Below are 23,862 nucleotides of genomic sequence, written 5' to 3'. Positions count from 1 at the left end.
AGTAGACAGAACTACTCAAAATATATTTAAGGAGGCATTGAGATAAACCAGCATTTTTTTTCTGAAATACTTAACTTATATTTTGGGAAAAATGTAAAATCAGGACTTTTCTCAGAATGTGGATGTCATTATACACTGTCATTCTAAACATGAAACTGATGGTGTTACACATCAGTAATAAATGTAGTGACAATTTAAAGCTGTATTACTAGCATCTTATCTTTTCTATTGCCTCAATAGAATGCACGTGGTAATTTTTATTTATGGCTAGAAATTCGTTAATGTTATTTAGGCATGTTGATTCTTGGACTAGATTGTAAAGTGCTGCGCTCTTCCATTTGAAAATAATACTTGCAAATTAATTTCTTTTCAGTATTAATTTAAGTTTTTACTCTGTAATGTTCAGTGCTTTTTGGTGTGTTCACGGTGTATATTCTTACATTTTAGTGAGATGTCAGTGGCTAATGATGAGGAACCAGAAGCCTTGATTATTCCATCTTGGCAGTCATCACCAAGGCCCTTGGAATCGCTTCCTTGTGAACCACAGGTTCCATCAGCTGCATCTACAGTTAGTTCTGAGCAGTCCACACAGGAAAGTAGTCTTACCCTCACCGAAACAGAAACTGCAGACAGACCCATCTCAGAAGGGGAGGTCGTGTTCAGCTATGGCCAGATGCTGGCTGCAAGAGGTAACTAATGAAACAGATTTGTGGAATTTGGCTATTATTATTATTATTATTTGATTTTTTTCTTTATACAATTCTCATCCAGTCTACTGGAATTACGTTTCATACATGATCAGATAAAACTACAAACCTGACCTTTAATTTTCACTTCATGTTTTTGGATGAACTTAAGAGATGACATTGTTCTTTTTCAACAAAAAAACGAAATGAACCAACTTACTAATGAAAAAAAGATTAAATCTGCTGCTAAGTCATAAAATCAACATTGAAAATAATTTCAACTGTCTTGCATAAGTCCCATGTGGTACTAAATTGTTATTGAAAGCATAGTGTAAGAGTGATTTTCTGGAAGCTGGACGTCTTTTTTTACACTACAGATCCGGTAGCAACAATTTCCAAATTTACTAAAGCACTGTGTTGCAATGATTGAAGAAAGTGGCATTAGCTTTCTTTCATACAAATAGTATATTTTTTAATATTTCTAACTTAAAATATTTTTCAACCTTAACAGAAGGAGGACTGCCTCTTCCAAATATCACTGAGAGCTTAATGAGTACTTTACAAGATGCCAATGAAATGGTAAGGAAATGTCTGATGGGAATGGATTTCATGTGGTAGTCTGCCTTGAGCAGCTTTGTAAATTGGAAGACCTTTAAGCATTTTCACTTACAAACTTACAACTTAAATTTACACTTTTAAACTGTACACTTACAAATATCATTAGAATTTCATAGCTCCTAAGAAAAGAAAAAACACATTATACAAACTAATTTCTAAAAGAAAAAAAAAAAAAAGTTGAAAGGTTTATATTCTGTAGGTGAGAGAGAGCTAATATGCATTTTAATTTCTAGTGCTTTTAACTTCAGGACAACTTAAACCAGAGTATAACATGGTTATGCTCTACTGCTTCAGTTTTGAGCCATCTTTTAATTGCTTGTGTGCTTAATTTATTAAAGTAGATTAGCTGAGACTGAGTTAGTTAAAGCTGCTTAAAACATCTGTTTTTTTATCTGATGTCTGATGGTGTAGTGCTTTGTCTTGGAAGGTTCAGAAGTCAAAGTATTCACCACTTTTTTAACTGTTCTCTGGACTTGAAGACTTAAAAGATCTTGTCCTTCACAAAGTATTGCAATCTTAGGTATAAAGCTTTTTAAAGACTTTGCGTGTCTCTTGAGTAAAAGAAGAAAGCAGTGTGTCACTTTGCTTACTTTTAGATGCCTGGATCATCATGACACAGGTTCTGAATGTGGAAACTGTAACAACTTCCTTTGTAAAGAAAAAGCTTAATTGTGAACTTAAGTAAGAATGATGCAGATTCCTACAAAAAAAAGTTCAGGATCAAGGATTATGTGGATTTTGTTTCTTTGTTTTAGGATTATGATCCTCCCAGCGAAGGGCAGGTGGTGAGAAGACACCATAAAGGCTATCACAGGGATCCTGTCCTGACCCTTTTAGCCAAATTAAATCAAGCACCTGTTGCTGCACAAGGACGAATGCACTATTTGGAGGTAATTTACTGTCCTTTTTCTTGCAACACAGAAGCGAAACACAAGCATGTGAAGATTGAAGGAAACTATTGTACTCAAAAGCGGACAAAATCTTAAGTTCATGAAGTTTCAAGCTTATCCTTACTGTTAAGTTCATACACCCCAATCCCTGATGGAAATCATTCGCAGATGACACCAAGTTAGGTGTGTGTGTCGATCTGCTCGAGGGTAGGAAGGCTCTGCAGGAGGATCTGAAAAGGCTGGACCGATGGGCTGAGGTCAACTGCATGAAGTTCAACAAGGCCAAGTGCCAGGTCCTGCACCTGGGGCGCAATAACCCCAAGCAGAGCTACAGGCTGGGAGATGAGTGGTTGGAGAGCTGCCTGGCGGAGAAAGACCTGGGAGTATTGGTTGATAGTCGGCTGAATATGAGCCAGCAGTGTGCTCAGGTGGCCAAGAAGGCCAACAGCATCCTGGCTTGTATAAGAAGCAGTGTGGCCAGCAGGGCTAGGGAAGTGATTGTCCCCCTGTACTCGACTCTGGTGAGGCCGCACCTCGAGTACTGTGTTCAGTTTTGGGCCCCTCGCTACAAGAAGGACATGGAGGTGCTGGAGCGGGTGCAGAGAAGGGCGACGAAGCTGGTGAGGGGCCTGGAGAAGAAGTCCTACGAGGAGCGGCTGAGGGAGCTGGGCTTGTTCAGCCTGGAGAAGAGGAGGCTCAGGGGCGACCTTATTGCTCTCTATAGGTACCTTAAAGGAGGCTGTAGGGAGGTGGGGGTTGGTCTGTTCTCCCACGTGCCTGGTGACAGGACGAGGGGGAACGGGTTAAAGTTGCGCCAGGGGATGTTTAGGTTGGATGTTAGGAAGAACTTCTTTACCAAAAGGGTTGTGAGGCATTGGAACAGGCTGCCCAGGGAAGTGGTGGAGTCACCATCCCTGGAGGTCTTTAAAAGACGTTTAGATGTAGAGCTTAGGAATATTGTTTAGTGGGTACTGTTAGTGTTAGGTCAGAGGTTGGACTCAGTGATCTTGAGGTCTCTTCCAACCTAGAAATTCTGTGATTCTGTGAAGGGATAACAATACCTTTTGTGGGTTAGCTTTCCAGTTTCATTTTATTTTCAAGATAGAATGTTTTAGCTTTTTGAGTTCTTCCCAAAGAAATTAATTCTAGACATGTGTAGGAACAGTTTAATATTTTGTGCATACAAGGGATTGAAGTGTAAATATGTCCTCATGGCTGAACAATGGGTATTAAGTTTCCATTGATCTTTGTGGGAGAACAGCATACAGGAAATCAGCAGGAAACAGCTAAAAGATACTTCATCACAATTCATAGTGGTTCTCAAAATTACATTTTATTAAGAAAAATTCTTTTATTAAGAACAGGTTACAAATAGACAAGTTCATATAGCAAGTATGGGGTGTTGCAGAATTGTTGTCCGCAGCTGATGGCACCATCTGCTCCTCTGTAGGACTGTCCTGTAGGATATTGATGTGTCTCCAGTGGTGCGTCAAGGAGAGGCGGCCAGGAGCGTGGTGTCATGGGCTCGTGTCCATGTCCAGCACTGAGGCTAGCAGAGAAGCAAAAGCACTAAAAAGCGAACCCCTGTGTGTTGTGCCACCCCCCTCCCGGGCCCACCCTGTCACCAGCCCCACTGTGATGTGGCCGTGACATCAGTGGGGCTGGTGCCAGCAGCACAATGTGGGAAGGAACTGGGTGTTGACCTTCCTCAGCATGTGGCCATGGAGTCCAGGGATCTCTCCTGTAGAACGTTGTCGTGTCATGGGCTCGTGTCCGTGTCCAGCGCTGAGGCTGGCAGAGAAGCAAGTATGGGCAACAAGAGAACCACCATGTCTAATACCAGGCGTCTCCTGGGCCCACCCTGTCACCAGCCCCACTGTGATGTGGCCTGACATCACCAGGGCCTGTGCCAGCAGCACAATGTGGGAAGATTGGGAGTTGACCTTCCTCAGCATGTGGCCATGGAGTCCAAGGATCTGTCCTGTCAAATGTTGACGTGTCATGGGCTCGCGTCTGTGTCCAGTGCTGAGGCTAGGCAACAAGAGAACTGCCCATGTGTAATACCAGGCGTCTCCTGGGCCCACCATGTCACCAGCCCCACTGTGATGTGGCCGTGACATCAGTGGGGCTGGTGCCAGCGGCACAATGTGGGAAGGGACTGGGTGTTGACCTTCCTTATCATGTGGCCATGGAGTCCAAGGATCTCTCCTGTAGAATGTTGTCGTGTCATGGGCTCGCCTCCGTGTCCAGCGCTGAGGCTAGCAGAGAAACAAGAACGGGCAACAAGAGAACCGCCATGTCTACTACCAGGCGTCTCCTGGGCCCACCATGTCACCAGCCCCACTGTGATGTGGCCTGACATCAGTGGGGCTGGTGCCAGCGGCACAATGTGGGAAGGGACTGGGTGTTGACCTTCCTTAGCAAGTGGCCATGGAGTCCAGGGATCCGTCCTGTTGAATGTTGACATGTCTCCAGCGGAGTGCTGGAAGAAGGCTGTAGCCATGGTCTTGCTCTGTCGTTTTCCAGGATTCTATCTGTAATAATAAAAAACCAGCTGGAGGGGAGCGGCCGCCCTTCATTGCCCTGAAGGGCCTCTCCTCTCCCTTCTCAGCCCCAACTCATCTGGCTGCTCCTCGGCTGGACTGGCCGGCCTGGCCTGCTGCGGCCCTTTTATAGCCGCTCCCCCTGTGACATGGCCACCGCCAACATTCTGTCCCCTGTGACATGGCCATGGCATCACCAGGACCAGTGCCCACTGAGCAGAAGAAGCGGTTAAATAAAATTATTTTACTTTATTTTACTTTAAGTAAAATAAAAGTATAACAACAAACAACAGCCGCTTGCAATTCTGGGGAGGGAAATTCAGCAGCTGTAAGATCGGTTTGAAGATCAGCAGCTCAGCAAAGGTTAAAAGAGCATCAAATCCTGCAGGTGCTGCCTACCCACTGCCACAGTGTAAAGATTCGTGTGGTACTTGCTGCTGAGATTTGTGGGTTTGAAGGCTCAATTGCAGCAGAAAAATGTTTGCTGTCTGGAGGTGATATTTCACACTTTGGGTATGAAAGATGTCCAGTGCCCAACCCTGTGTCCGCAAGTGCCTGACAGTGCTGAGGATGCCTCAGCCAGAGCTGTAGACTTGCATCTTTCTTTCTCTTACATGAACCAAAGATTTTGCCAGTGGCTGTCCTGTGCTGCACACTCGAGTGGGACTCAAGAACAAAACCTGTAAATTATCTTCCATCTGCTTGATTCATTGCAGACTGTTACATCCTCTATACAGGACGGCAAGACGATGGCAAGAGGCAGCAGGCACAAAGTAAAACCTGGGGGGGTTTCCTCTGAACATCAGGAAACATTTTGGTGCTGTGCACGGGCTGCCCAGAGAGACGGCTCCGTCTCTGTCCTTGGACGTCTTCAAAAGCCGGCTGGGCACAGTCATGGGCAACCAGCTCTGGTGGTCCTGCTTGAGCAGGGGTTGGCCTCCAGCCTCAGCCGGTCTGTGATTCTGCAATTTTGGGAAATATCCTAGAGACTCAAAATGCAGAAAAGATGCAGTAAATCCCTAGTGAGAATGTATGGATGCTGCCTTCAGAGAAATGTAGTTGAATCACTAATAGAGCTTAGGGATATGGTTTAGCGGAGGACTGTTAGCGTTAGGTCAGAGGTTGGACTCGATGATCTTGAGGTCTCTTCCAACCTAGAAATTTTGTGATTCTGTGAAGTGACTCCACTTATATTGTCTCTTCTCATGTAAAACTTCTGAAACCACTGAAGGTTACATGTCTCTACAAATAACTTAGCTGTACATAGTGTCACACATACCTTGTTTTCTAGGTGTGTATGTGACTGTTTCAGTATATCAGATTTGTCCTTTTGAACATCAGGGAAGTGTTTTATCACTTCAGCGATGTAGTTGGTATGTTTGGCAGTTCACTGCACTTACCTGCCTAATACATTTGTACAGCTGTTATGAAGAATAACCATCAGCAAATGTTTTCGTGCTCTTTTGCATATGCTGTTGATACCGATCTTGGAGCAAAACCGCAAAATATTCATATGTGGTTGGCAGAAAAAATCAGACTAACAGAAAAAATACATCTACATCACAAAGGGCAAATGTCATTGTAACACATCTAGGTATTTTCTATGTGGAAAGTAGTGGTTTGGATTGAGTGTCTATCCTAACTGACATAGCTGGAGGAATGTTTAAAGGAAGTGAATTTTGAATACAGCAACACAGTTCATGAGCACCTTTGTTTAGGACAGATCTTGCCTTTTGTGATTTTACTGGTGCATATGCAGTTTCTTCCTTCTGTCTTGGTCAGTTTAGTTTAAATAATTACTGACTTCACTCGCCTCCTTAACTGTTCGTTTGTCTGTCTTCATTTTGCTTAATGAGCTCTGGTGGATGAACTTAGAGAATAGATTTCTGCAGCGTCAACTCTGAGCCTAACTGTAATTGTAATGGCATTTTCTCATCAGCACTGCCAATTAAAAAAGCATCTCTGATTTGGTTTTTGGCTTTCCCATAGCCACAGACTGTTCAGTCTGTCCATACAAGACACTAATAAATTCCTCCACAGATTCTGGCAAGGTGTGTGCAAGCACACCTTCCTGTGTATAAGAGAATCTCTTGTAGATGTTACTAGTATTGCATTGGAATGATTCCATGTGTGTATGTGTAGTTAGCCATCTTTTTTTTTCCTGTATAGAAGCAAGTTAACTGTTTTTTTGTTGTTTTATTTTGTTGTTTTCAGCTGTGAAAGTCAGAAGCCAGAGAACCATCTGCATTTATGTGCCATCCAAACATATTTTAAAGTTTTTCTCTGACATGCTATGCAAAGGCATGCAATAGCTTTTATGTGCTTCCAGTGTTACAGGCAGTCAACAACGGACGTATCTGTAATGCTAAAGACTTCTGTGCCAAAATATAACTTAGGTTCTTATTACTTTGGGACACAGCTAACAAAATAAGTGGTGTTCTTCAGCTCCAATTCTTTTCAGTCCAGTGTTAATAAATGTACATCTTGCTTTCAAAGCCAATTAGACGATAGCTTTTCAGTTTTAGCTTCCTTTATTCAATGCTAGTTGCATAGACTTAAGTTTGCCTGGTTTTGGAATAATTTTTTTATTATTTTTTCTAATTTTTTTGTCTACCTGCTGTTCTGATGTTGCTGTTCTATGCAGGATTCTGATGACAGTGCTGGGGAGCTCAGTGAAGGTCAAAGACCTAGGCTGACCAGAGCAGAAGAGAGAATCCTAATGGGGCACGCAGTTAATATGGACCATGCAGCTGCTCAGACCTCTGAGAACAGACCATACCAGGATTTCCGTTCTCTGTCACCAGGGCAGCTTGCCCAAACTGCAGGTATGATTGGACTGTTATTTCAGAAGTGAAGGCTCCTGAGAGATCTTGTAGTGGCCTTCCAGTACCTAAGGGGGCCTACAAGAAAGTTGGAGAAGGACTCTTTATCAGAGAGTGTAATGAGGGGACAAGGGACAATGGCTTTAAACTGAAAGAGAGTAACTTTAGATTAGGTATAAGGAAGAAATTCTTTATTCAGACAGTGGTGAGGCACTGGAACAGGTTGCCCAGATAAGTTGTGGATGCCCCATCCCTTGAAGCGTTTAAGGCCTGGCTGGGGCTTTGGGCAACTTGGTCTAGTGGGAAGTGTCTCTGCCCATGGCAGGGGGTTGGAACTAGGTGATCCTTCAAGGTTCCTTCCAACCCAAACCATTTCACAATTCTATGATTTCTTCTCTGGGACATTTACATAGATTCTAAAAAAAAACTTAGTGATTGTTTATTCTTTTCTTCCAAATGTTCTGTATCCATTCAGTGGTTTGTCAAGTTGCACGTCCTTCAGTCTAATGCAAGTCAGAACTAAGTGCTATGTCCCAACAGCCACAACAATTAGGGTGCAAGTCCAACATTTCATTTGAGAATTGTTTTTAGGGATGAAATGAAGTAATCGTTGTACTGATATAAAAGTTCATATATTTCAGGGTGTATATCTCTGTACATAGAGCCTTGCAGTGTAGTTTCTCTGTCATAATGAATCACTTACTTGCAGACACATCTTGTAAGAATTCTAGGGATTGTATGGGACCGTACGTGTATGACTATTTTCAGGTTTTCACCCTCTTTATTGTATCATAGAAACATAACATCCCTTTGTAGGATGTTTAAGGTGTTGCTTATGTAGATGTGTAACAGCATCTTGATGAGCAAACTTTCATTTTTAAATCCTTGTTTTTAGTGCTTGAAGTTATGGATATAAAAAACCAACATGCAAATGAGAAGTGACACATGTAGTATTTAAAATGAACAATAATTACAGTTAATTAAGCAATAATTGTAGTTAATTAGATTTAGAATTCTTTCTTTGGCTCTGTATGATAGCAGAAGGGTAAAGTTAGTTCATGATCTGTCAGTATATTTCTCATAAAGATGCTTTACACACTTGCAGGCTGTGAAAGCATGCTGAATGCAAGATTATACAGAAAATTACCCCTTTAAAAAAACGTATATACAGGTTTCTTTTCATCCACACAGCAGAGTGAGCAGAGTGAAACATTTTCATGAAGAAGCCTTTCCAATCTCTTTCTAATATGTGTGGTAAAGTGCATTAAGCCTATAATGGTATCATGAACTTTACATCTCTGAAGCTACAATAAATGCTTGCCATGTTAGAAATCTACAGGTGATGAGGCTGATTTTTTTCTTCTGATCTCCACAGAGATGCATTTCCTTCTTCTTTTTACCCCACAAGGACAATTAGAGGGATATACGAAGCACCATGTAAGGAGGGAATCATTCTCTTTGACAGTGCATGTCCATTGTTGAAAAGAATCCACATCCTGTCACATGAGCTGTCTGGGAGATTATTGCTCCAGCTCATCAAGGATTTTTTTTCTTACTTATTTTTCTCTCTCAGCAGAAACTCTTGGAGATGCTGATACAAGTCATGGTCCAATGCTTATGGCTGAACTGGAATCGCAACCCATTTCAAAACGTGTTCTGCAAGCAGCCCAACCAGACTTCAGTGTGACATCTCTCTCAAAGGGTCCCTCCCAGGTAAACTCAAATAATCTTTTCATCACTAGTCAGAAAGTGCAAAATGAAACCTAGGAAAATAAATGTTTAATTTTCATGTTTAGTGTGAATACTGACATCACAGAACTGATGTGTTTGAAGTGACACCTTCAGCTGGGAAGCTGTATGTGAGGTACACGTGTGTAATAAAAAATGATTTTACTGTGACAGAATCCAGCAATATGTTTTCTGTTAGGCTCAGATCCCTTTTTTACCTTTGCCATACTTCTTCACTGCTTCACCAGTCTCACAGGACCTAGGAGTATACATACTCAGTTCAGACAGGCTACGCCAATGGTGGAGGGGCACAGTACTTCAAATATAGAAAAATAACATGTGCAATATACAGGAAAGGAAGTAATAGCAGAGGTTCAGCATGTAAACCAATGTTTTTAGCATTTTTAGCATTGTAAACCAATGATTTTAGCATTTCAGGAGCTTTGGCTATAATAGTAGGAGCAGGGTTCGGTAGGCAGTAATGGTGATGTACCTTAGGATACTTGAAGGTAGAGAAAGATCCTGTTGATCTCTGCTTGAAATCTGTAAAGTTAGTCCTTTGCTACTTTATTAATATGTGCTGTTACCTAGAGATGATGGTTTTCTCACTAAGGGTAAATTTAAATAGTAAGTGGCAAAAAAGTACAAACGAGCTCTTTAATGTGTTAAGCTTCACAGTGTGTTTAAAAGTAATAATACATTTACCATGGTTGGTATGTTCCTGGATGCATTCTGTCCTTACCTGATATTCTGTATTAAGAATAGCCCAAAATATCTTATATTTATCAATCTTATGTTGTTGTTTTGTTGTTGTTGTTTTTGAGGATAGATCTGTATTGTGCCATTGGTTTCTGAGCAGTTCTTAAATATGTCATCTGATGGGATGTGTTGCATCTTGAAAGAGGTTTTTAAATGGTATATACCTCTTTCGCTTTGAGGTCATCAGATTATTTTATTTCTTCGAATGATTGTTCACGGACGAGACTGGATTCTGTTAAACATCAGTGGCTGTTGAGGTGAAGTTTGTATCCTTGCTATCCTTTCACTAGCCAAAAATAACAGGGGCAGGGAGTGTAAAGGGTGTGTTTCCTTCTTTTAGTACCAGTAGTTATGATGAAGAACCCAGTGACATCTGCATCACATACTCTGAAGAATTAGCTGATATAATTGATTTTTGTGTGCCAGGGTACAGGCAAATGGTAATGTACCGTGTGTAAGATGACCCATGTTACATACAAATTTATGTACATGTATATATGTGTATATCTCATCTTTAGAAACCTATTTTTGCACCTAACCCTTAGTGTGGTGGGGTTTTGTGTTTGTGTTCTTTTTCTTTTTTGCCTGCTGGCATAAAAAACTCACCCTTCCTCCAAACCAAACAAACAAATCCCCAAACTTTGTGTGTGTGGTTTTGTTTTGTTGTTTTCCCCCAAATAAAATATATTCTTCCTGTATGTGGGTGTTCCTCACGTAAGACTCTAAATCACATTTTTTCATGGGCTAGATTTTTAGCTATCCTATGATGTGTCTACCTATAAGTGATAACCAGAGTAAATATCTGCCTGCATGGGACAAAGCCGTGCTTCATGAGACCCTCCACTAGATCTGTGCATCCTTCTCCAAAAAAAGAAACAAAACTTGGTAGCAGGTAATTTGAAAGCAATTTGAAACAAGAGGTACTCAGGCGTTCAGAATGAGTCATTCTATGAAATGTTTTAAGGTGATAATCACTTTAAACTTCTTAAAAGATTTCCTCCCAAGTTATTGACTCTGACATCAGTCATTTCACAATTTGTTTTTCATCTCTAGGCATTGTTTTGCTTTCTTTGAACTAAGATTCTATCGGCTATGCACGAAGCAAGAAGACCAATCCATTTAGGAGCAAAACTAGGCTTTTAGTAGTGTTTGCAGAGAGGCTAGAGAAAATATTTCAGGTGGCGTCCAGCTGGGCCTTGAGTTCTGTAGAGCTTTGTTCTGATTTAACTGGGAAGGCACCTTGTGGACGTTAGGATTTATTATGGCAAAGCCTGGGTGGGTTTTTGTAACCTACCCTGAACGGGATCTTAATTTCAGAGAGGTTCTGGGCAGCAGTGTGGAGCAGCCATACATGTACCACTTGTTTGCTCCGTGTCACAGGTGTCTGGGCCAGATTCTGATCAATAGAAAGAGCATTGTGTTTTCTTGTGGGGCAGGAGCAAATAAATTCTTTCTAGTCACGAGGAGGGAAGTCTGTGTGGTCACTCCAAAACGAATGACTTTAGTCATACTGGAATTTTCTTATCTACCCAAATTCCTTAGCTGCTCTTCCATTTCTGGCACTGGACTTTTGTGAGATTTATATGTGCTTTTAGCCACTGTTAGACAGAATGCCAGACTAAATGCATCTTTGGTTTGACCCCTTCAGGCCTTTATTGTTTAACAGTATAGGAATGAACTGCTGCTTGTGGCCGTTTACCCCTATGATCTTACTCTAAGAAGCAAGAGAATGACTTGGAGGAAGCTGGGCTCCTCCTGTTCTAGATAAATCATTTTGTGCTCATGGGAGGGTTATGAATGTTGATAATCCTAATTGTGTAGCTAAACATTTCAAAGATGGTAAATCTAAATCATTGAAAGTCCCCTATTCATTATTAGAAAGTCGGTTGCAAAACATTTTCATAATGTTCTTGTACAAGTTGGAATGTTTTTCTACAATCAACATTTTTTGAGTGGGATTGTCACTTTGGTATTCTCATTAGCTTTCATTTTTGGTATTTCAAAAGACATGTTGTGTTTGTTGTGTTTTTTTTTTTTTTTTTTTTAAATCCTCCAGGAATGCATAATTGTAGGTTAAGAATCTGTGTTATCTCTCAACTTCTGCTTGCACCTCAGTTAAGTTTAAATTTTTTTTTTTTGGCTTGTCTTATTAAAAAAAAAAAAAAAGACACAAATTACAAAGAGACAAACAAAAAGAAAAAAAAAAAAAAACACAACAAAAACACCAAATGACATTACAAATGGACTCTCATGGGTATACTTCTCTGCTTACATTTAATGTTCTGTAGCATTGATGGCCTTCCAGCACATTTCCATGAGACTTATGGCTAGACCTGTCTGCTTTCAGAAAATCATCTTAAATCTTTCTAATCTTGTCAGCTTCAAATTGTGAACAGAGTAGGTCAGCATCATGTTCTGTAGAGGTGCCTGAGTTTGTGCCAGTCCTCACCAGTCCATCCACGCACACAGTGCCTTGAGAAGCTAGCTTGATCTCAGGTGCATGTATACTTAATTTGGCCAACCTTAGCTCATTGCTGTGCCGAGTGTTAACTTGGCCATGCAGCCAGTGAGGAAGAGAGTGAGTGAATGGCTTACCTTTTTGTTCCTCCTGATTTCTGCAACACTGGCTTAAACTGTCACTGAGTACATGACAAGCATTATCATTACTGTTGAGATGCCCCTTATAGGAGATGGTTGTCAGGAAGCCCTGATTGCATGGTTGGCATCATGTTTATTGTGTGACAGACATATATTTTCTTCTTTTCATCTGTATTTTTGGCTGACTTTCATTGTGGAGAGTTTCTCTTGCAGAACTAAAGTATACTTTCCTTCCTTTTTATGTGTGGGGGAGCAAAATACTGCTGGTACTTTGTCATCAGGTCTTCAAGATAATACCCATGCTGTTGCTTCTCAGGGCGTATAGTTTTCCCAGAAGTCAAACAGCAATTCTATCCATAGATTCCAAATGCCCTATGATAGGCAAAAAAATATATAATCTTTTTTAAGAATTTCCATTAAAAAACTTATATTCATTTATGGAATCAACAGAATAACTGATTAAATCAATTTTGGCTGTGCTAGAGAATGCCTAAGTTTTCTAAGTCTCCATGCATCGTTCTAAGTCTTACAGAATCATATGAGCTTCTACAAAGAAAAGAAACTATATCCCAGCCAAAATCAGGACAACTCTGTTTTGGGCTTTCCATCTTTCCTATGTGTGTGTGGTGGAATGTTCTTGGGTCACAATTACTGTTCCAGACAGTTAGCACACAAGACAACAAGCATTTTTGGCCAATGTGCTGTCTCTCTGTTCAACATGCAGTGTGTTTGTTGGGTCTAATTAACTGCTTTCCCATAGGCATTGATGCAGACATAGATCCTCATGAAAATTTAAGAAAGAGAGGAAAATTAGTTTAAAAACATTGTCAGGGAAATACATTTTAAACTAGGCATGCATTTTCTAACGTGTGCTGAAATGTTTAGTTATTTATTCCCCTTTTTGTTCAGTAGGATAATACCCATGGAGAAGTCCTGGGTATGGAAGAAAGCCAGGGAAATCTTCAGTTCTTTCTGCCACGTTCTTCTAGTAGGAGTTAAAGGTCTTCTGTGTCTTCAGGTCTAAATGGCGCTTTGCCATACCTACTTCTGCCAGGATGTTAGTTGAGAGGAAGTAGAGTTGCAATAAGCTAATTCAGATCTGAATTCTTTTGAAGCTGAAGGGAAGCTGCACAAGTGCATAACCTTTAATGAATCTTTAAAAACCTCTTTGAATGTTTCTTGAAGCCTCACATAGTTTTACTGTGCTTTTAAATTAAAAATCAGGTTTCTGACACGATTTTAATGTATGATATGTAGGAGGAGAGCCAAAGAGATGCACAAGTTGTGAGACCCCGAGTAATTCATGTGAGAAGGAAGTCTGAAGAGATGCAGCAAGAAGGTAAATTGTCAATAACCTAACACAGTTCTTTCAGTTAAGCACTTAACTTCTAAATGTTGTTGTATACTCATGTATACTAAAGTTCTGATTTTAAAAATTTTGTTTTTATTACTGTGAAATTCCCAAATTTCTGAATGTTTGTATGCAGTACAAATCTGCGTACATACTTTTGGTAATTGCTGGGGTGCACCAAAAAGGTCGGAAATGCATCTGTCTGTATATGTCATCAAAATCCTTCCAATTAAGGATTTATTTAAATTTTTATTTGTCAAGAGCTTCACAATGTGCATATTATGTAGTCAACTGAATCATTAATTGCTGTTCTGCAAACTAAATACTCATAATGTGGTGATAGATGGCAGTAGTTCACACGCGTGAGAAAATGCAGGGGTACTAGAGGAGAATTGAAAGACAATACAAAGTATTAGGATCATGCACAGGTGAGAAAATTGAGATTTTCAGTGTTAAAATGGCCTGGGTTAAGATGGGTTTCAAGCTAGTGTGTAACAGATGTATCTGTCACAAAAGAAAACCACTATCTATGCATAACCATTCTATTTTTAGAGATTATTTAACAGTGTTTGATAAAAGTATTAATGATACTGCATGGGAGGCAGAGAATTTTTTTGTTTATTGTAGTTCAAGGTAGTGTTGGAATAACATGAACTATGCATATGACTGCACTACTTAATTATGTTAGCAGATAATAAGTTTGTGGAGGTGATAGAATGAGAAATAGCAATTTTAATTGCAAGTGCTAAGAACAGGAATCTAAAAATATGCGTGTGTACAATATGTGAATTATAATTGCTCCACCATAACATAGACAAATTCTTCATGCAAGCCCTTTTAAAAATAATTCTTTGAACTTCCATTCTGTGTGTTTTTTTTCTCTTTAAAACAAACAAACAAACAAACAAAACAACATCTAATTGAATTATAATTCTGACTGAATTATTATGCTTCAGCTATCTAAAAGTGGTAAGAAAAGCCCTCGGCCAATGTTATGGTCATGGCACTTGGAACCTAATTTCAAAACCATGGTTTACATATAAAGAAGAAAGGTATGAGTAATGTAAAACTTAGCTTCCATGCACAATTAGTGGAAAAGCTTACAGAGGTGGCATACCTTAGTGCATGTACAACTTTTGTTGTAGAGACATTTATCAATGTGTTTTTTAAGGTGGGTAAATAGAAATTTAATTTGTTAAATGAAAATAAATATAATTTATTAATAAAATTATTAATGAAAATAAAACCTCATTTTTTTAATATTGGTGGAAAGTGTTTCAATGGCTCTTTCCATACTACATCTTTACAGTTCAGAAAATCAGAATTGTCTGAGGGAAGTGAATTTCCAATAAATTGAGTATCACCTCTGTATTGCAAAAAAGGAAATTATGTGCCAGGTCTGCCTCCTAGGATTGACCTTACCCAACATTAAAAGCAGTCTTCCTCACTAGTGGTTATAGTTATGTCTTCCTCTTTTTCTTCTACCCCACTACTTCCTAGTAAGCGTCAGAGAGGAGGAAGAAGGGCGAAGTAATCTTTCTCACAGTACTTCAGGCTTTCACACCACAACTTTGGCTCAAAGTCTTAACAAGGCAGCACGTCCAGTCTGTATCATCGAGTAAAGCATTGGAGACAGCTGGAGTTGAAATAAAATATTTTTATCAAATCTGTTGCTTTCTAGAGTATTTATCTTAAAATAAAATATTACCTGGAGTGTAAAACAAGGTAATTAAACACAGTACAAGATCGTCAGATGAAAATGTTTGGCCACAAGATGGCAGTAGTCAATTTTCTTTGAGAGGAACTCGAAAGAAAAAAAAGATGATTTATATACAAGGATAATTTAAATCTCATTCATAGTATACATATTTAATGAGCCAATAAAAGTCTAGAGGATTTGCAAATGGAAACAACTGTCTGTCAACTTTAAGCAGAAGGTCTTGCCTGTAAGCTTTACCACGTTGAACTTAGTCAAAAGGTGGAGGGTAAAAATTAGTAAGAATCATTTGAAAGACAAAACTTGCAACTTGATAAGAGTACATGGGTTTAAGTAAATACGTTTGAAAATTAAGCACATCTGTTACTGTAAGATCAAAGCACCCTGTTTGTTAAACTTCATGTCAAATAGTTGTCTTTACTGAGATAGCAAGGGACAATGAGTACTTGCCTGAAAACGGAGAAGCATTCCAGAGGCAGAATCATTTAGGTATTTTTTTTCAGAGTTTCAAGGATAAGTGGTTTTATCAATAGTAGAGATCAGAAAATCTGGAGCCCTGATACGAAGTGCGAATTCAGGGTGTTGTGAGGAAAAGAGAAATTGTTTTGGACTTAAAATGGGATGTAAATTATCCCTTGCTTTATTTAATCGATAAATACATGACAAGGCTTGATTTATCTTTTGTCTACGGTCATAAATGTATATACGATAGAACTTTCTTTTGTTGTACAAGAATTTTTTGTGGTTTGCAGCGAACATGTGTTTTTACTGAAAGAAAGTTGATTGATGTCCTTTAATGAAAGTTGAAGTTCAGTAGGACTGTTACAATATCATGCCTGAAAGGGTAATGTCTCCTGAAAGTTACAACTGAAAATAAAGCCTGAATGTATTATTAATTGAAATGTGTGCCTTCTCTAGACATAGTGGAGACAGTGGTTTGAAAACATATATTTGTAGTGTATAATCTACATGCATATGTATTTTTGGCTTTATAATACCCTTTAATCTTTATACCAGTCTTTCATATATCTTCATAAATTTAATATGATAATAATTGTTGTGGTTGGTGAATGTACATATCTCCAGAATACAAGCATTTCTAAGGTTTGCATTAGCATAATTCAGAATTCTTAAATTAAAATGAAAGAACAGGTGACAATGCTTGACTGCAGAGCATTTTTAAACTTTAATATGAGCAGCTCAGAACCAAGAAGTGTAGATGTTCTTCACTTAATTATTTTTTCTATAGCACAGACTCTCAAAATGTACCTAGAGAGCATAACTCCATGATAATAATTCCTTTTTATCTCTAGCTAGTGCATTATATTCAAGCAGCCATAAGTACATGGGAAAGTAATATTGGAAGACTGAGCAATTGGCTTTATTGCCACAGAGAGATTGCACAATTGCTTGTGAGAGGAGATGATCCGTGCAATAAATGAAAAAGAGGGCAAGAAGCCCTTAAAATAATCTCTCTCTGTATATATATATGTTAAAACAAACAAACAAAAAAAAGAAAACAACAAAGCAACCAAACTTCCAGAATCTTTGCTTGGTTTTAAAAATGGGCTGCTACTTTGTTCTCATTGACATAATGTTGGATTGAAAAAATAGATATAACTAAATATTTTTCTCTCTTCTTCAGCCAGAAATTGCTCTGAGTTAGCTTTGGGGTTATTTTTTTTCCTTAAAACTACTGTGGCATGAGGCAAATATCTAACAGATGCTTCAATAGGAAGGAAGAAGATTAGGATAAGGCTAAAGGTCTTTATTTTTTTTCTTGGAACTGGAACTGTTTTGGTCAAACCCCTAACAACTATTCTATTGAAAGTTTACTTTCTCTGTAATATCCTGCTGTTTCTTTTTTTGGACTGAATCTCTTTCAAGACTTTTGCTAAAGATTGTCCAAAGCACCCTGAAAATGCAGCTAGTGAAGCAAAATAGAGCTGTTCTTTCACACTGTAGGCAGAACACCACCACAACCTGACAGGTAGGATTAGTTTGTGTAGCCTACGTTGTTCCTTGAATTGGACTAATTTCTGAGGGAGAAACCTGGAAATTGAAGTCATGAAATCAATTAGATATAATTATGCCATTTGACAAGCAAATGTTTGTGCTGTAGAGTTCTACATGATTATTTTTTTTTTCTCTATGCTTCTTCAGAACTCTCATTTCTGGATTATTTTGACTCTGGCTTTCCCATGCAGTTACCTCCCCATGCTATCAGATGGCTCATTGACATAATTCAGTTAATACATTTTACATTCAAGCAAGTCAGGAAACACAGAGCAGTGTTTCCCACAGAAACTCTGCCTTTTTTCTAAGTAGCTTTTAGGTGATCCAAGTGCTCAGAAACACCAGTTCTCAAACAGGGCTCATTTGCTTTTTCTTCATGCGGTGTTAGCTTTTTCTTCATAGCTGTTATATGCATTAGAAATGTGCATCTCTGTAATACGAATGCATTTTGCATAATATCCCCATGTAAAATTCTCAGTCACAAACTTCAGAGTCTCTAGTTTGAATTACCATAAGTCAGTATTTGGCTCTTAGAGTGTTTTGAACAGTAGATTAGAATTGCTCAGGTTTTGTAAATATTATTTATCTGTTATGTGTCATTTATACCTGTTTGCTTTTTTTTTTCCCCAGTGATTACCTCAACTATTTTTCAGACAAAAGGCATCTTAATTAATTGAAATACAAATAATCAGAGAGAAAAACAGAAAATCAAAAAAAAAAAGTTTATACTACAGAAAACTGAGCCAAGCAGTCTCATACTGCCTTGCAGGATGAGGATCTGCTAGAGGTTGACATGCTCAAGAAGAAGATGCTCTCCTCTCCTCTGTGATCCTTTGCACATCATGTATTTAACTGGCCCTTTTCATTTTTGATTTGCATGCATTAGGTTTTTGGTCACTTCACAATTTCCTTCAGCTTCTCAGAAGTTGAAATTATTTCTGAGAGTTCTCCTCTTACTGCATGCCTCCTTAAGTGGCACAGAGGGAGACAGCACTGCCTCACTACCAAGTATTGCCAAGGCACTTCTGGCCTTGTGCTGAGGCTAAGTCCCTCCTTTGGTCTGTACACAGCACTAGAAATTTTCACTTAAATTCCAGCACCAGTTGTTTTTTTTTCAGCAGAAAGAGAAAGAAAAACTCGTTCATACGGACATCGTCACTAATTAAAGGGTTTCTTCCTCTGGAGACTGTGAAATACTTGGATTTTTACTTGTCTTTTTTCACGTTTACTGGGGCTCAAGTTGAATATTTAGGAATTTTCATCTGATTCTCTCCCTAAGCTTAGATTTTAAAAAAGTGCAGGTGATCTAATCCAGTGACATGTGGTAACCCTCAAAGCACATTTTATATATTATAAACATGAAATTCGGGGCAGTAACACAAATAAGCTTGGTACTTGATTCATACATGGGGTTATGGTGTGCTAGTAATGCTGGACTGGTCCCTTTTTCATACTGGGAACCTGAAAAATGCATGGAAATACTACATCGAGCATCCTTGTGCACCTTCTGGAGTTTGTATGTCCTTTTTGCCTCAAAATATCATATGATACCTGGTGTAGCTGTCTGCATCTCCTGGCAGAGACACCAGAGGATTCTTTGGATCTTCTGTTCTAAAGTGTTTCTTAATAATGTGAAGGACTTTCCTTCCAATTTTACTGATTTATTTTTTTTTTAGTTTAGTTTTAGTTTAGTTTTGTTTTTAAATTTTGTAGATTTATAGTTGCATTTGCTTTTTAAACTCTTGTGGCTACCTGCTGGAACCAAAGTAGTCCACACTGGCAGGCAGCTCTGTTAAGCTATATGTGACACCCACCCCCTGCTTTATCCCTGCAATGTGGATTTCTCTCTGTTTTTCCTTTAGAAAAAATAATTTTAAAAGTTTGTTTATTCTTTGGTTGTTTTTTATATCTTGTTCCAGTGGCAGGGCAGATTCTAGGCGGAGTCGTCAGCAAGAGGAGAGAACCTCTTGCTGCTGCATATCCACTCTTAAGAGAATTGTAACATACCAGCCGAGAGCTAGAAATTGCTATTTCCACTTTGGCATTCTACCTTTTGATTTTCTTTTTTTTCTTTTTCTTTTTTTTTTTAACCAGTTCCACTTTCTAGTTCTGCAAATCCACCTACTGTAAGCCTGTCTGGTGGCAAAGAGGGATTTCATATAAGTAGGTTACCGCAGCGTTGCTAATTTCCCTGATGCTCATCCAGCCAGGAGCTAAGCACCAAAACTAAAATGCGGTGCTCTTTTCTTTTGTGTATTTCTCATGTGCTGGTGAATCCATCAGAGGTGCTGTGTATTGCAGGCAAGGTATGGCTTTGATACAGGCTCAGATCTCCTGGACACTAACACACTCCTCACCAGGCTATCCAAATAGTTGTGCCAAAGCTGCCTTTCTCACAGCCTGTGGAGGATGTGTAAACACGCTGGGATCTGACTGAAGCAGCTTTGTATTGTGTATTATGATTTGTATGCACTTTTACAAACTTACAGTAATTGCTGTTGCCTTCATTGTAAAGAACAAAAAATAAACACACACAATAAACCTCCTAAATGGGCACCGATCCCACTGGCACTGATCTTGAGTAGCTCTGAATAAAAGCAGATGGTAGCAAGCCGCCTGGGCTGACCTGCTTTCCCCTTTCATGCAAACATTGCTTATATAAAGGGGGGACACACACAAAAAATTAATGGGCTCGGGCAAGCCACCTAAGGACAGAGACTCCCCACGTACTTCATGCTTACATCAGCCTGAGGGCTGTTTCCAGTTAGCTCTTCTCTGCAGGGAGAAGTTTCTCGCAAATTAGTGGTTCCACAGCCCTGTGCCATGGTTTATAAGAAGGACCTGGTGTGTGGCTGGGAGGTGAGCATCCTGAGCTGCTCTGTGTGCCGTGTGTGTTGCAGCAGGTCGTGACAGGTGTCAGAACAGTCTCTCCTGAATGTGCTGCTCAGTTGTATAGGGCCTGAAGTCCCTTTACACATCCTCTTTGTGGTAATGTGATCGGCTGAGCAGCCCTTAGCACCCTTCCCAGCCATCTCAGCTAGACCGACTCCCAGTTGGTTCACTCGGTGGGTTTCACTATAGGATCCCTTAGGATGACCATCCTGGACTGGGTTAGCAGGCATTTCAGAAAGCCTCTTATCTCACGTTTCCTTTGTAGTGTGGAAGTTGCATTTCTTTTTTAGAAGGCACTGGTATCAGGCCAGGAAGTCTTTAAGGCTGGTGACACATTGTGTGGATACTGAATGGTGACAGAAGAAGACAAAGAGCATTACAAGCACGTATTTCAGCTCGAAGAAACATTTACAGCACAGTAATAGGAGAAACGTAGGCTTTCAGTCCTCAGTACAAAGGGTTTGTTTTATTTTTCTGGTTGGCAGAGGAAGCAGATATTGCCCTTTATAATTTCGTGGCTTGTAAGCATCTGAGAGAAAAGCACCAGGATGAACAGCTTCTGCTTTCCTGGCTGTGCTGAGCCTTGGGCAGGGGCAGCTGGACACCCTTCAGCTCTACCTGTTCTTCAAAGGCTCTCGGTTCAGCTTTTTAAAGCACTCCATCAAAATCAGAAGGAGCCAGCTGTTTGTGTGAGGAACGCCTGGGTAGAGGAGAAATTACCAGGACAACGGTACATACAGCGTGTGGAGGTAGCTTAATGCGAGCGATGAATAATCCACAGTCTTTGCCTGCAAACCTCTTTTATAAAGGGAATGAGGGATTTACAAACGCTGTCATTCTCAGCCATTAAACTTGTTTCTTTTTTCTTTTTTAATGCTTTGTAAATTTTTCCCCTGCTAGCTGAGGCAAGGCATAGCTGTGAAGTTGTTCTTAATAAAACCAAACTAGCCAATAAAGATGGATATTTAGATGATTGGTGTCCACAGTCAAATCGTAACATTATTATTTTTTTAATTTTACTGCTTATTATATTGTGAGAGGGCTTGACTTACAGGCAATTCTCATGTTCATGAACAGTGTAGTTACCTACGTATTTTATTTTACTCATTTCTGTGGATCCTTTAGGAGTAAGCAGACCTATTCTATGCATTGAACAGAGGCCAGGCTTTTCTATCACCTTCTTCTCCATACAGTGATACAAAGACTGCCCATAATGGAATATGAAATCTTTGCAGTGCCCACGTTAAGATAGGCCATGTCAAGGTTAATTGCTTAGAATTAGGAGTAGAGGAAGCTTTCAAGTAAGGCAACAGGCCCTAGAGTAAATGTTATTTAGGAAGTTTTCCGAATCAGGAATACTATATAAATAATTGCACTGCTCCTCTTTGATAACATGCTGACTGGGAGAAAATGCAGTCTGCCAAAGTAGCTTTCTTCTTCAAAATGGGGTAAGGACTGGTGAGTGAAGATTGAAGATGTAATGTGTGACCTGTTGCTCTCTGCCGAGATTGCATGTGGGACTCCATTTTATAAGGGTTGAATATGTGCAGATGTAAGGCTTGGCTAAAGCACTTTTTATCTTCCATAAAACTCATTTTGAAAGTAAAATAGCAGAGTTTCTCGTCCCTGAAATACCTGTTTCAAGTATGCTTTCGGTGGCTGCATTTGCAAGGAACGGTAGTAAATAACGGGGATGGGTTACATTTTGTCTGTGGGCTACTGTGTTCTGGTTCTCATCATGAATGCTGTCTTTCAGGAAAAAAAAAAAAAAAGTACACCTTCAAAATCTTAATTTAGATTTAGAACCTTTGTGTATCTCTTGTCACTTGGAGACTGTTTTTCTTCTCTAATGTAAAGCTTCTGCTTTGCTTTTAAAGCAGGAAGAGCTGTTTTTAAGCACGCTTCTAAACAACTTGAGTGCAAGTCGCTGAGTGTGACACAAAATTCGTAGCAGTTCTGTAAAATGTGTTTTTCCCCAACGCTTTAGCTGCAGGGAGGTGCCTGTTTCTCTTTGTGTACAGCATGACTTTGACTTTCTATTAACACTTTCTTCTTTAGTGGCAGATAGGCACGCGTCTGTAATGCAAAATAATCCATCATCAACCATAAGCAAAGAATGAAAATGTGCATCTCTCAGGCCACACAGAGTCAGGTAGAATTACATTTACGGTTTGGGTCAAAATTATGCATTCAAAGCAGGTTAGGCTTAATCTGGTGCGACCTGCTGATCTGCATCCTACCTCTGTTGTTACAGTACAGCAATCATCTCAGCGCTGCATACTGTGGCCTCGTTTTCTGCACTGCACCTATTGCAAGACTTGGGCAGAGCTGTGTTTGGTTTAAAGACAGCACAACAGCTGCAGTTTCTGTCCCTGGTCAGGCCACCATATCTTCAGTGGACGTACGAGGCATGGAATTTGCTGGCAGTTGCTTCATTTCTGTTGTTTTTTGGTGTGTGTGTTTTTTGTTTTTTTTTTCCAGTTTGTTTTTATAACCCTAAAACCGTAATTACAGATCTTGAGAAAATTGTTTTATTTACTTAACAGCTGCCATTGTGCGCTGTTATGTAAATCACAATTAATAAATGGGAAATATTTACTCGCTTGTGTTACAGTGTAAATACACGATTAGCTTCTTTAAAGTGCATGTTGCTGCTTTCGGTAATTGGAACCGATCCTAGAGGCATGCAAGCAGCGAGATTACACAGGGAACGCTTGTTTCTGAAGATGAAGCTTCCTTCCTGAGTTGTTTTTTTAAAAAAAAAAAAGAAAGAAAAGAGGGGGGAAAGAGTTTCCTGTTGAGAGTCCTCACGTTAATGGACGGCCAGTCGTGCCTCCCCCTGCTCCAGCTGGCCTTTGCATACAGCCCTTTGTGGAGGCGTTCTCTGACTAACGCTGTCTAAAACCATTTTTACAAGAGCTATAGAAGCATTGGGGTTTGCCTGTGCAGGCAGACGTGGGATTTAGAGAGATTTTTGCTCCTCTCTCATCTGCTTTTAAACGCGAGGCTAAGACAGTCGGTATCTCTGTGGTTAGGGGCTGATAAAGGCTGCTCTGTTCCTGGGGTTCCTAATCTGGAGAGGGCCTAACGAAGGGACTCAGGCCAAAGTTTCAGCTGTACGTAAAAAGAATGCGTTCTGACCCCGATATATATGATGTGCAAAATGAATAATAGCAGCACTGCAGGCGAAATCCTCTCTGCTACGATGTGACAACCCGCCCCTTCATCGGAGGGTTCAAGAA

General features: G+C 39.7%; 1 protein-coding gene across 10 annotated transcripts in view; it reads left to right on the top strand.

Moving 5' to 3' along the window:
• The window catches only part of KIAA0586, a gene marked incomplete at its 5' end in the record, with an annotated part of 70,027 nt that overhangs the window by 32,972 nt on the left and 13,193 nt on the right, over positions 1–23,862 (top strand). For 3 of the 10 annotated variants that reach the window (XM_084519962.1, XM_084519971.1, XM_084519967.1), the window contains 6 exons: positions 448–689; positions 1,198–1,265; positions 2,060–2,194; positions 7,382–7,562; positions 9,133–9,272; positions 13,902–13,983. In XM_084519962.1, the coding sequence (XP_084376088.1) occupies positions 448–689; positions 1,198–1,265; positions 2,060–2,194; positions 7,382–7,562; positions 9,133–9,272; positions 13,902–13,983 (848 nt within the window). Of the gene's footprint in view, positions 1–447; positions 690–1,197; positions 1,266–2,059; positions 2,195–3,644; positions 4,439–7,381; positions 7,563–9,132; positions 9,273–13,901; positions 13,984–15,495; positions 15,887–18,358; positions 18,497–23,862 lie in introns of those variants that run through there. The other 7 variants (XM_084519968.1, XM_084519965.1, XM_084519966.1 and 4 more) reach the window with 7 other exon arrangements.

Source organism: Aythya ferina (assembly GCF_964211825.1).
Source record: "Aythya ferina genome assembly, chromosome: 5".
In the NCBI taxonomy this organism is placed as follows: domain Eukaryota; kingdom Metazoa; phylum Chordata; class Aves; order Anseriformes; family Anatidae; genus Aythya; species Aythya ferina.
Note: the sequence above shows the minus strand (reverse complement) of the source record. Positions and strands in the feature narration are given on the sequence as shown.